Raw genomic sequence first — 14,114 nt, forward strand, 5'->3', positions numbered from 1 at the left:
ACTGCTATGCTGATGACACGCGAATCTATGTATCGCTATCACCAAATGACTATCAGCCCATAGATCTGTTGTGCCAGTGCATTGAGCAAGTCAAAGACTGGATGTGCCAAAATTTCCTTCAACTAAATGAGGACAAAACCGAGATAATTGTATTTGGTGCTAAAACCGAAAGGCTTAAAGTTACCCAACACCTTCACTCTCTGTCCCTGAAAACCTCAATCAAAGCCAGAAATCTAGGGGTTATCATGGATTCAGATTTACATTTCGACAGTCACATCAAATCAGTTACAAAATCTGCATATTATCACCTTAAAAACGTAGCAAGACTTAGAGGGCTCATGTCTACCAAAGACTTACAAAAACGTGTACATCATTTATATCACTAGCAAGCTTGATTACTACAATGGTCTCCTTACAGGTCTCCCAAAAAAAAACTCTCAGGCAACTACAGCTTGTTCAGAATGCTGCTGCTAGAGTTCTAACAAAGACCAAAAAATTTGAACATATTACACCAATTCTTAAATTGTTACATTGGCTCCCTGTATGTCAGAGAATTGATTTTAAAATCATGTTGCTAACCTATTAATCCCTACATGGTTTACAGCCAAAATATTTAACTGATATGCTTCCACTACATAAGCCTTCTAGGCCACTAAGATCTTCTGAGACCAATCTGTTAATTATCAACACGAAACATGGGGAAGCAGGATTTAGTTACTATGCAACAAATAGCTGGAATAAACTCCCTGAGGATTTAAGACAACTCTGACAGCTTTTAAAACAAGACTGAAGACTTTTATGTTTGCTTTAGCTTTCTGCTAAATCTTAAATCTACAATGCTTCTATTTATTTTTTATTACTAACTTTGCCTTTATTTTCTCACTTTCTAAAATGCATTTTTTTTTGATTTTGCCTTTCTAAAATTTTTCTAAAATGTTTTTTTTTTACTTTGCTATTTTACTTTTTACTTATCTATTATTTTCTTTTATTGTATGACAATGTTTATATGTGAAGCACTTTGAGTCTGCCTTGTGTTGAAAAGTGCTATATAAATAAAGTTGCCTTGCCTTGCCTTGCCCGCTAACAAAGGCGGCTTTTTCCTGCTTCTTCCTGCTTCTTCCAGCTTGTTATTGAAAAATGGATCCCATAGTCGCAAGAAGTGTTGCTTTGCATAGCATTTTTAAATCCCGGGCTTTTGGACATTTCCATGTGTTTACCCAGGTTGTATCACAAAGGCGATTTCATTGGACAGAGTCCAAGTAGGGTCACAGTAGTGTATTTGCATAACGCAATCTGATTGGCCCACGGATCTGTCGCTCCTTGAAAAGTTTAACATTTCTCAACTTTTTGACGTAGGCAACGGAGCTGACAGAACGGACAGTCCCACAATGCATTTCGAGAGCACCCCATGCAAAGTCAATGAGCTCCGTCAATGGACGTGTGCAGTCTGTTACAGTCAGTGCGTTTACATGACACTCAAGAAAGTCGACTTATTGGCTTAGTCCAACTATGATTGGATTACTAAGATGCATGTATACACCTTAGTCGAGCTATACTCAAATCGAATTGGGTTACTCATAGTTGAATTAAGACCCCTAGATAAGGCGATTCATAGTTGAGTTAAGCGTGCATGTATGGAGTCGAATTGGATTATGCGTTGAATTGCGTTCTGCGCATGCTCGAGATCTTTTCCCGGGGCCATGAGCCGGAAGTAGAAGGAGACGATAGTCGTGTTGTTGTTGTCGCCGTCGGAAAACGAGAAACGGCGATTTATTTAAAAAAGTGGCGCAGAAGATGGAGGAAACCGGTGAATGTAGTTACCCCCTATAAGAATTGTGTCCCGTCATGGCATGCCATGGCATGCATTCATTAAAGGTGGAAGCACGCAGACACTACGCTTCGATTTCACCCAAGGCTGAATTAAAAGTACATGTTTTTCTAAATGTTTCTCATCAACAAGGTTGTAAAATAACTACAATCTTTATTCATTCATTGCGCCATGGCTGAACTGACGGGGGTATTCTCTGATATTATGAATCTTACAGACTGCGTCGGGTTCTCAGACTCTCTGGTACTTCCACAACAAGTAAAGACTCCTAATGGGGTTTTTCTCCACCATGGGGGAAAAGGAATTGGGGGAAATTAACTTTGGCTTTGACTCTCTGAAGTCCAGATTGAAACGAACATGGAGGAGAAAGCGATGTTTCAGCAGACAGCTGTCAGTTCACTTCGGGTCCATATCATTTCTCAGACGCTCCATTGTTTCGACCTCTCGGTCGTATGCGGACTCCGCTTATGACGGAGACAAAATGATATGGACCCGAAGTGACAGCTGCCTACTGAAAACATCTTTCTCGAATGCCGCCTGAGTTTGTTGTTGCTGGTGACGTAAAGAGGTCAGCCGGTGGCTCTATTACCACTAGTTGAAATGGGCACAGCGCCACCTATCGTACCGGGGCATGACACGCTTCGGCCAATGAATCAATTTACTCACTCACCACCATGTATACGCGGACAATTGCAGTTGTCCAATTGAGGAGCATAGTCGAGCTATGGCTTTAATCGGATTAAGCTGTGCATGTAAACATACTGTGTGAGACCTGCTGACTCCAGGGCCCCGTTTCCCGATAACGATGGATCCATGCTCGTACGATCCATCGTACAATGGATCTCACGATGCATCGTTAATTTTAGGGGAGCGTTTCCTGATCTAAACTCATCTTAACATGAACGCGCATGCTCAGCTCTTACGACGTTGTAGGATTGTAGCTGTCTACTGACACGGTGCTGAAATGGGCTCCGTATGAGGGGGAGACGCAGAAATGTTGTTGGATTAAACTATATTTTGTGGCAGCAAAAAAATATCTCCCCATAAAGGCCAACAGCAGAGTAGCCTACGAAAAGAATAGACTAAGATGAATGCTACAAATATTAAAACACAATTGATTAGGTCTAGGCCAACATCAGTCCTAATCCCGAACGCACCGCGCGTACATTGTTTCACGGCATTTTCTCCCCAGAAATAATTCCATATTACAAAAATAAAAAATAACATGTGTCTGTGTGACAACTATAGCATTTATTTAAATGTGCTGATTTCTGAAACATGCTTTACGCCGCAAAGAGGGCAGACTTTGTCTGATTCCACAGAAGGTTTCATTCATTCATTCAGTGATTGGCGCGCTGCGCACTCTCTAGAAACTTTGGTGTCAACGTTAAAAATGCAACGTTCCATTCATTCATTATCATTCAAACGCAGAGGCATTGACACGGCTATTGCTGTTGCTGGTCTAGATCGATTCCTCCCCATATTGTTGGGCAGGGGTATGATGGTGCGGGCAATGTAAGCGGGAAAGGCACGCATCGCAGCACAGTTTCCCGCAGCAGTCTATGTTCACTGCAGAAACCACGCTCTCAACTTGGCGATTGTGCACTCCACTAAGGTCAGGGATGTTCGTAACTGTCTAGACACGGTCCAATAAATATTGAACTTCATCACAGCCTCACCGACGTGCCTACAGTGCTTTATGGCAAACAATTGCAACAAAAAACGCCTGCAGAAATTATCTGACACCCACTGGTCTCAGCATGATTCATGTAGGCTACAGTATGTCTTCTGTCATTGATCAATATGAGGACATTTTAACCACGATGGTTGAATTAAAATCAGAGGGAGACAGCAAGTGCCGCTCGCAAGCGACCTCCCACACGAGCAATGGAATCATTAGATTTTATTATATGCCTTGTGATAGGGTTGCCTTGTGACGTGGCGTTTCATCGGTAGGCTTACATTTCTTTTTGGAATTTTAAATTGCTGCAATAAGTTATATTTTTGTTGACTTCTAACATGTCTCTGTCTTTGCTGTTTAAATCTAACAGTAGTCTACGAGTAATATATATGCGGGAACCACTGTTTTTGGGGTATTGCGAAATAGCGACAGCTGGACATTCAGTGGTATTGGATGACGTGTTTTAATAAAACACATCCAATACACGGAATGTCCAGCTGGTGACTCCACTGAGGCTATAGTAACGATGCCTCTTAGTGCTCTACGAGTACCCCTGTAGCGTCGTTAGCTACGACGGTTTTAACGACGTTGTTACATAACGATGCTTTCGGGAAACGGTCCGAAAATTCTGCGATGATCATACGACGGTTTTAACAACGTCGTTAGGCTAACGATGCTTTCGGGTCTGTTACCTGTCTCTGTGAGGGGGGCTGACTCCAGCTCTGTCACCTGCTTTTGTGAGGGGGGCTTACTCCAGGTCTGTTTCTGTGAGGGGGGCTGACTACCTTGACTGTTTCTTTGGTGTATTCCAATGCTGCCCATGTTGGGTTTGGCTGTTTGGTTGGATGGCTTCTAGTTAGGGGTTGAGTGGAGGGTTTAGTGGACGGTGGATGTGTGTTGGATGCGTCTTAACATTATATTCCTCTTCATATCCATTTCCAAGTGCTTCATGTCGCCAGTATTACCAGTAGTATAACCAGCGTGATTTCTTTAGTTCTCTATATCTGTGTTGCACTGTGTGTGTGCAGCACAGATATAGAATACATTAAATATATAAATATTGAAAGAAAGGGCTGAAGGAAACAAGCAACACATGAAAGAAACCAGCCTAGAAATAGAAGAGGAACGGAAAGGGAGAGAAGGAGAGAGCTCCACTTACTGGGAGAGAGGATGTTCTGTTTTAGGAGAGTGTGTGTGTGTGTGTGTGTGTGTGTGTTCAGGGCGCACAGCAGGACTCAGCGCGGGGCTGACATGAAGAGAGCCCCTGTGTTCTGCTCCGTTGGGCGTGGGCTGTTTCATCACAGAGCCCCCAATTAACATGCACTAGCAGCCCTGTTGCCGCAGCTACATCTACAGAGTGTTATTGTGCTACATTATAGAAAGACTATGACACGCAGTTTAAGCTTCAGGTGAATCAGAGCACGGCTCATTCGAGGTCTCCGAAAAAGATACAATGTCAGCGTCTCCAGGCGTTCCTGATGCCGTGTACCTCCCCGTACGACCGTAAAGAGTCTTCCTCTCTGAGACCCCCCCCCCCCCACCTAAAGAATCATCCTCTCTGAGACCCCCCCCCCACCTAAAGAATCATCCTTTCTGAGACCCCCCCCCCATCTAAAGAATCATCCTCTCTGAGACCCCCCCCCCCCCCACCTAAAGAATCATCCTCACTGAGGACCCCCCCCCCCCCCCCACCTAAAGAATCATCCTCTCTGAGACCCCCCCCCCAACCTAAAGAGTCTTCCTCTCTGAGACCTCCACACTGTAAAGAGTCTTCCTCTCTGAGACCTCCACACTGTAAAGAGTCTTCCTCTCATACAGAGTCTTAGTACTGTTCATGTGTTGGACCCAGCACCACTCCAGGCGTTATTAGCTCCACATCCGTGGCGGTGATATTCCGCTGGGCCGTGTTTTTTTACGACCGCCTGTGTTAACGACCCGCCCTGTGCAGCTTCTCCACGCGTCTCTGGTGGTTTGGACCAATGGACCAGGGCGCAGGTTCGATGCCAGACCAGTTTGAGGCTCTTATTAGTGTGAGCACTTCATATTTATGAGTGCAATTATTTCCGCATTATCCCAAAGACTCTCTCCATCTCACACACACACACACACACACATTAACACGCACCCACACATTAACACGCACCCACACACGCAAACATAAACACTCACACACATAAACACGCACGCACACAGACACAGACAAACATAAACACGCACACACATAAACACACGCACACAATAAACAAATAAATAATGAATATCTCCCAAACCTTCATCTTTTGTCACAAAATCAAATTAGCATCTCCACTGAACCGTACCGTTAAAGGGACACTGTCGCTTCTATTTATTCATTTGTTTGCAATCTGTCAACTCCCCGGACCGCTCCAAGATTGGTAGCACTTTGCCTTCAAATAATCTCTCTCCCTCCCTCTCTCCCCCTCCCTCTCAGCTGCCCATCCTGGTGTCCTCGGTGGTCAGCCTGTACTTCCTGGAGTGGACAGACGTGTTCAAACCGGTCAAGTCCGGCTTCACCTGCCACGACCGCAGCCTGAGCCTCCCGTTCGTGGAGCCGACCCACGAGGTCGTCCCCCTGCTCATGCTGCTGAGTCTGGCCTTCGCCGGCCCCGCCATCACGGTAGGTCTTCAGAGGGTCTCCTCTCAGTGCTGCCCTGGAGAGAACCTGGCCCTAGGATAGAACCTGGCCCCAGGATAGAACCTGGTCCCAGGAGATAGAACCTTGTCCCAGGAGATAGAACCTTGTCCCAGGAGATAGAACCTTGTCCCAGAATAGAACCTGGTCCCAGGAGAAGGAACCTGGTCCCAAGAGAAGGAACCTGGTCCCAAGAGAAGGAACCTGGTCCCAAGATAGAACCTGCTAGCATTCTACCCATAGGAAGCAGCTGGGTAGGCTAGGAGCTATACAATGCTAATTGCCTCAGTGTTTATTCGGTTCTGATGAATACTTTCAACTACATCAAAATGTAGGTCAATAAGAAAAGTATTTGGCCAACAGTTTGTCACTGGCTGCTATCACTAGCGGTGAATCTGTGTTGTTATTGTCTTCATCAGATTCCCTGCTGGATTGCAGATAAGACCCTTAATCTCTATAGGTGAAGTTTACTGAAAATATGAGATTGAGAACAGGCTACGAGTAGAGCACATGCACGCACACAGAGGGGGATGAAATTAATCCTGTGACAGTGATGAAGAGCTAGGAGGAGGTGTCAGGAGAAGGACATCATCATATTACTGAGTATGGTAATGGAGGTGTTTTAATTCAGCTCCACTTGAGTTTTCCTTAAAGGTACGGCATTATATTTACTAAAAACTGCTATTACATTGCTGTGTACTTCATATAGCGTAGCATGGAACCTGTACCCGGGGTCGATGCCCGGTCCGCCCCGGCTGCTAATCATATAGAATCAGTCGACAGTTTCACCCACAAATAGCCCTAAATGAATGCACCCGATGACATCTGAGCGCTGTTTCAGTGTGTAGCCGTAAAACAACTGCTGTTCAGCAGGTGAGGCTTCATCACACACAGCTCCACCCTATCGGTCTTCTTCAGTTCATTTGTGAGCTGACATGTTGGGAGGTATGACTGCAGCTCTGCTCTGCGTCACGTCTCTGAGTAGCGAGGGGAGAGAGGCTGGGCAGAGGGACTATGAAGATGTGAATGGCGTCTTCACTGTTTTAAACCATGATTTAAAAGATGCACATGTTCCAGTCAGGCTGTTGATGTAATAGTGTGCAGCTGGGGCTCATACGTTAATTGAGCCACGCACCATTGTGGTGCGCCTTAAAATGGCCAGAGTTCTACACTGGAGGGACACTTCAGTTGTGCAAGCGAAATGACTGTTGTGGTGCAGTTTGTTTTAAGTAAAACGTTTTTCTACCAACAACATTGTGCATCAAGGAAACATTTTTTCACAGGGACACACTGAGACCCATAGGAACGGCCTATCCTACATCCCAGATGAGCTGAGCTTCAGCTTCACTCAAACCTACTGCAGCGCTGAAGGGCCCATAACCCTTAATACAGACTTTGTCTTTCTCTAGGAAGAACGAGGCATCGGCTTAGCACAGGAGGTAGCGCAGGTTGACACGTAACCGGAAGGTTGCTGGTTCGATCCCCGGCTCCTCCTATTGCAAGGTTGACTCCATAATTGGTGACTCAATCTGTGTATTAACCGTTGCTTTGGATAAAAGCGTCTGCTAAATACCCTAAAAGTAAATGCATCTGTGGCCAGTGACAAATGACCAGTACTTTCTCATTGAATGTACAGTTTCCAAGCCATCATGTTGCAAGCTTATACACACACACTGATACACACTACTGTATACCTTGGAGTACAGAGAAACAGGTCTGAGTTGACCTTCCTAACAGGGCTGAGTGAGTGTCATGCTGACAGATCATGCTAGGAGAGGGCTTCCTGTTCTGTCTGAGTGTGTGTCCTCATCACAGATCATGCTAGGAGAGGGCTTCCTGACCTGCTGTCTGAGGCCCTGTCCCAATTCTCCCCCTTCCCCTAGATTTGAGCCCTTACCCTAGAATTTGCGCGTTCCCGCAAAGGGGTAGGGTGTCCCGATACTTAGGGGAGCAAGGGGGAGTGCTTATTATCCCTTAAAATCAATCCTTGAACGCTAGCCACCTCGGGAGCTGACTTGCAGCTAAGGGCACTCAAAGCCCTTAACAAGTGTTCTTGTTAAGGGGATAGAAATGGGACTGGGCCTGAGTGTGTCTTGTGACAGATCCTGCTAGGAGAGGGCTTCCTGTCCATAATTTTGTGGAAACAGAAGTCTCGTGCGTCTGGGCCGCCCGTCCAGACGGATGCGGCGTTTCTGGTGAAAACACAGAAAACACAATTTTTAGAAATCAGGTCCCAGGGTGAAAAAGAGAAACGGCCCTATGCGTTTTCATGTTAGGATTTGTGTGGACACCAGATACCCAGACGATGACGTCATCGCCTCCCCACCAGGTGGCAATGCTTGATTTGCGTCTAATTTGTTTTGTTTGATTTGATTTGTATTATTTTTTTTGCTTAAAATAAAATAAAAAGGTTTAACAACTGCGTTCTCCTCGACTGCATACTCTGTCTCAATGTCTTCTTATTTTTTTGGTGGAGAACCAGCGCCACATAGAGGCCTTGAATATGTACTACAGCGTTTCTACAGCTAGATGCGTTTTTACATTGAGTGTCTTTACGGAGAAATTCCTGAAACGCTGCCAAGGAAAACAGAGGGGAAAAGATTGTTTTTCGCCCGTGTGGATGGTGTGTGCCCTGTGACAGATCCTGCTAGGAGAGGGCTTCCTGTTCTGCTGTCTGAGTGTGTGTCTTGTGACAGATCCTGCTAGGAGAGGGCTTCCTGTTCTGCTGTCTGAGTGTGTGTCTTGTGACAGATCATGCTAGGAGAGGGCTTCCTGTTCTGCTGCTTCTCCCGGAGGAAGAGTGGCGTTGGGGGTGAGGCCAACATCAACGCCGCCGGATGCAACTTCAACTCCTTCATCCGCCGGGTGGTCCGCTTCGTGGGTAGGTCGGGACGCAAGGGTGGTCCACTTCTTATCGTGAGGGGGGGTTGTCTTTCAGACAACACTAATAATGGTGGCACCCAAAGTAGTGTGCTATGTAGGGCTCAAGGGGACCAGTTCAAACTGACCTCCTGACCCCCCCTGCTCCTCTCCCCAGGGGTCATGACCTCCTGACCCCCCTGCTCCTCTCCCCAGGGGTCATGACCTCCTGACCCCCCCTGCTCCTCTCCCCAGGGGTCATGACCTCCTGACCCCCCCTGCTCCTCTCCCCAGGGGTCATGACCTCCTGACCCCCTGCTCCTCTCCCCAGGGGTCCTGGCGTTCGGCCTGTGTGCCACGGCGCTGATCACCGATGTACTGCAGCTGATGACGGGCTACCCGGCGCCCTACTTCCTGACCGTGTGTAAGCCCAACTACACGGCGCTCAGCGTGTCCTGCGACCAGAACCCCTTCGTCATGGCTGACATCTGCTCCGGCACCAACATGGCCGCCATCCTGCAGGGCAGGTGAGACAGAGTTGAGGATGAACTCATTCATTTATTCACGCGGCATGAATCAGTGAACGCTGTGAACAATCCGATTCCAATCGGCAGACCAATGTAAGTACATATAGTGATATAAAAGTAATAATGTTTGTTATTATGGACTTGGACTGGGTCTTGACAGTAATATTTTAAAAAGGTTAACATTAAGGTTAACCTAAGGTTAACACACATACATATATATATATATATATAAATATATATATATATATTTATATATATATATATATGTGTATGTGTGTGTGTGTGTGTGTGTGCGTGTGTGTGTGTGTGTGTGTATAGGTATATTTAAATATACTACATATAGCCCAGAGAGGCGGTGGTTGTTCGTGGTTCCAGACGCCTAGGGGGCGCTGTAAACCCCCTAGCTGCAGCAGTCATGTGCCACTTCACCACAGGAGCACCGCAGTGAGGTCCTCATCTGTGATCAAAGTTTCATGACTCCAGATGTACAATCCTAAGAGCTTTCCCCAAACATTGAGTGTGTAGCTGTCATACACCAGGCTAAGCACATGTTGTGTATTGTCATGTACACACACACACACACACACACACACACACACACACACACACACACACACACACACACACATCAAATGCACAAAAATACGCCCACACAATCATGCATATATAACCATGCTCATGCGCAGTGCGCCCCTATGCATGGAGGTAGCATGCGTCTTAAGTAGGTCATTTGGAGAGAGCTCTTTACAAAACGGATTCAAGCTTCACTTCCACTGTGCCTCATGTTAAGTAATCCATCTTTGAAGTGATGAAGATGGGGTCTCCGTTACGACACCCTCTGTCCCCCTAATCATCTAGTATCAAGTGGCAGTAGTAGAACACAGAACACCTGATCATCAATGATGCACCACGCTGATCGCAGACTCATTCTGTTCTGGTTCCTCTCCACTAACAGAAAGTCCTTCCCGTCCCAGCACGCGACGCTGGCCTCCTTCGCAGCGGTCTACGTCTCGGTGAGTACTGGTTCGGACCCCTGCTCCCCCGGACCCCCAGTGCTCCCAGTAGACTCACAATTGACACAAAAATGATGGGGGATGTAGGAAATCAGCTATTGCTTCTGTTTGATTACTAGTTCATTTCGAGTGCTTTTGAACTTCACAGCCAATTTGGACCTTTTCATTCACATGGATCTCTGATGACGGCTTTGGTGAGGATTACCCTAAGCCATATATAAGCATCTTGATTTGAACATGATTTGTGACCATGATACTGTTCAGTCACACTTGTGCTTTCAATACAGCTTCTTGGATCTGCTCCGATCTGGAAGACCTTTCGCCACTCTTCTAATTTCATAACAGTTTACCAGTTTTATATGAAATGAACAAAGCTCTAATCACATATCCAACCAGTTCCCATCTAGTTTTGCATCTGGACCAAAAGTCTGTGGTGGGATCTGTCTGATCTGATAAGTGTAACAGACACCTCTTACTAAACACAATGAATCACACATGATGCTTGTACTACTAACATCTGTCCTAGGACTCAAACAGAAGGCACTGGACAGACGTTAGTATTGTTTTGCATCTGGACCAAAAGTCTGTGGTGGGATCTGTCTGATCTGATAAGTGTAACAGAGACCTCTTACTAAACACAATGAATCACACATGATGCTTGTACTACTAACATCTGTCCTGGGACTCAAACAGAAGGCACTGGAGGCAGCTTTTCTCATACTGAATAGTTCAACAGTTATTGACTGGACCGATCCACAAACATGTAGTCTGTGCTGAAAAGTCTCTGTTCTCCATATGCAACCAATAACCAGCCTCAACATTCAACATGTTTCTCTTTGCCTGAAGAATGACGATGAATCACAAGTCTAGAAACACAATGCTGTCAGTCCTCATCTCTTTAACAGCTCAATGCTATCTGTCCTCAGATGTTAACAGCTCAATGCCGTCTGTCCTCAGATGTTAACAGCTCAATGCCGTCTGTCCTCAGATGTTAACAGCTCAATGCCGTCTGTCCTCAGATGTACTTTAACAGCACGCTGACCGACTCGTCCAAGCTGCTAAAGCCACTGCTGGTCTTCTCCTTCATCATGTGTGGCATCATCTGTGGCCTGACCCGGATCATCCAGTACAAGAACCACGCCATCGACGTCTACCTCGGCTTCCTGCTGGGCGGAGCCATCGCCGTGTACCTGGTGGGGCCCGGAGCCACTACACCTTCTGCCCTCCACTACATCTCACTGCACCTTCTACTGACGGCTTCACCAGTGGTGGAGCCACTCATCATGTCCTACTCTTTACTCCTCTCCTTCTCTTGACTCCTCTCCTACTCTTGACTCCTCTCCTCCTCTTGACTCCTCTCCTACTCTTTAATTGTGTCCTTCTCTTTACTCCTCTCCTACTCTTTACTCACGTCCTACTCTTTAATTGTGTCCTACTCTTTACTCCTCTCCTTCTCTTGACTCCTATCCTACTCTTGACTCCTCTCCTCCTCTTGACTCGTGTCCTTCTCTTTACTCCTCTCCTACTCTTGACTCCTCTCCTTCTCTTGACTCCTCTCCTCCTCTTGACTCGTGTCCTCCTCTTTACTCTTCCTTCACTCAGTATTGATCCACCCGCTTTATTAAAGTATGATAATCAAAGTGGGCCGCAGTGAAAGATGCTCCTGCCCTCGTCTCCAGGGCCTGTTTGCGGTGGGGAACTTCCAGCCCAGCGAGGAGGCGGGCGGCCCCCGTCCCGGCGCCCCCGTGCAGCCCGCCCTGCGGCCCCCCTGCTCCCTGCCCCACATCAGCCAGGAGGCGGTGCTGCACCACCTGCAGATGAAGGCGGGCCTGGCCGTGGAGGCGGGCCTCCCCACGTCCCACTCAGAGGGCCTGCTCCACCGCAGCCTCCAGCAGCAGCAGAGGCTGGCCGAGGGCCGGGGCGCCGAGGCCGACCTCATGTCTTCCTGCGGGCCCCTGGACCGGGGCGCCTACATGACCTTCAGCCAGACCCTGCCGCGAGTCCACACGCCGCAGGCCATCGCCGCCTACGAGGAGGCGGCCCGCCGCCACGCCGCCACGCTGCACCACGCCTCCCTGGACTCCAGCCGCTCCAAGCAGCTGCTGTCCCAGTGGAAGAGCCGCAAGGTCACCCTGCAGGTCCCGGACCCCTGCTCCCCGGGGGGCGGGGGGGCCGCCCCGCCGCCGCCGCCGCCGCCCCACCACCACGGCAGCATGGAGCTGCCCTCGGGGGCCGCGGGGGGGCCCAACGGGGGCTTTGACGGCAGCAGCTCCCTGCACCAGTACATGGCCAAGCTGGCCCCCGGGACCAGCACCACGCTGCCCGGCAACTGCAGCGGCATCACCGGGGGGGCCCGCATCGCCATGCAGGCCCGGCCCGGGTCCTCGCAGCTGGTCCACATCCCCGAGGAGGCCCTGGAGAACTACCACCACCACCACCACGCGTCCCCGCGGCCCGGAGAGGAGGACCCGGCAGCGGCGGCGGCGGCGCACGGCACGGCCCACGCTAACTGGCAGCTGGCGGCCGAGGCGTGCAGGACGAGCGCCAACGGGCCCGGCGGCCCGCCCCCGCGCATCATGCAGGTGATCGCCATGTCCAAGCAGCAGGGCCTGCTGCAGACCCACTCCAAGAGCCTGGACGAGGGCAGCGTCCCGGGGGGCTGCCAGGCGGCGGCCCGCTACAGGGCCCTGCTGGACCAGGACGCGCTCAGCATGACGGGGGTCAGCCTGAGCGGGCACGGCTCGCTGGGCAGCACCCCGGGGAGCGTCTCCGGGAGCACGGGGGCCATCGTGCGGGTGGAGGCCCACCCAGAGAGCGGCCGGCCGGTGATCCAGCCCCCCTCCACCGACGGCTCCTGGAAGTGGCGGTCCCTGGACCACGGCACTGGCGGGGGTCCCTGTCCCGGAGGTCCCGGTCCTGGGGGTCCGGGTCCTGGGGGTCCCGGCGGTCCCGGGGGTGTGGAGAGCCTGAGGCAGACCTTTGAGCTCAACGACCTCAACAGAGACTCGGAGGGGTCGGAGCCGGCCCGGGACTGCTCCATGGACAGGAGGCGGGCCGACCACGGGGTCGCCATGAGCCCGCCCCCCCTTGTGACGGTGCACACCCAGAGCACCGGGGGCCAGGCGGAGCAGCGGCCCAACCCGCACTGCCTCTCCACCATCCGGGTCACGCCGGGGGACGGAGGCGGCGGGGAGGCGACCTCGGACACCCCCTCGGTCTGCTCCAGCCGTGACTCCACCCTGCGCAGGAAAGCCAACAACATCATCCTGATCCCGGAGAGGGCGAACAGCCCGGATAACGCCCGGAACGTCTTCTACAAAGGAACGTCGATGACCCCCACCTTCAAAGAGTGAAGAGGAGGAGCTCGTCCTCCAGGGAGATGGAAACATTGTGGGGGAGGAAACCCCCACAACCCCCTCCACCTGAGGGTGGAGATAGGAGCTTCTAGCGGGCGTCTGAGCCAACACAGTGCTACCTAGATTACTTTAGTTCCAAAAGAAAATCTCTTACTCCAGCACGAGGATCTGGACGTAGTTGACACCAACCTTTTTAACGT

At 49.6% G+C, this 14,114-nt stretch overlaps 1 protein-coding gene across 1 annotated transcript in view; it reads left to right on the forward strand.

Annotated features, from left to right (window-relative positions):
• plppr4b (phospholipid phosphatase related 4b) overlaps positions 1–13,911 on the forward strand; it is a gene marked incomplete at its 3' end in the record, with an annotated part of 31,279 nt that extends 17,368 nt beyond the window's left edge. Inside the window, exons 2-7 of the mRNA XM_084475498.1 lie at positions 5,959–6,144; positions 8,911–9,040; positions 9,350–9,545; positions 10,501–10,558; positions 11,578–11,751; positions 12,238–13,911. Of these exons, the coding sequence (XP_084331624.1) occupies positions 5,959–6,144; positions 8,911–9,040; positions 9,350–9,545; positions 10,501–10,558; positions 11,578–11,751; positions 12,238–13,911 (2,418 nt within the window). The remainder of the gene's footprint in view (positions 1–5,958; positions 6,145–8,910; positions 9,041–9,349; positions 9,546–10,500; positions 10,559–11,577; positions 11,752–12,237) is intronic.
• Between the last annotated feature and the right edge of the window lie 203 nt (positions 13,912–14,114).

Source organism: Micromesistius poutassou (genome assembly GCF_964030765.1).
Source record: "Micromesistius poutassou genome assembly, chromosome: 11".
Classification (NCBI taxonomy): Eukaryota; Metazoa; Chordata; class Actinopteri; order Gadiformes; family Gadidae; genus Micromesistius; species Micromesistius poutassou.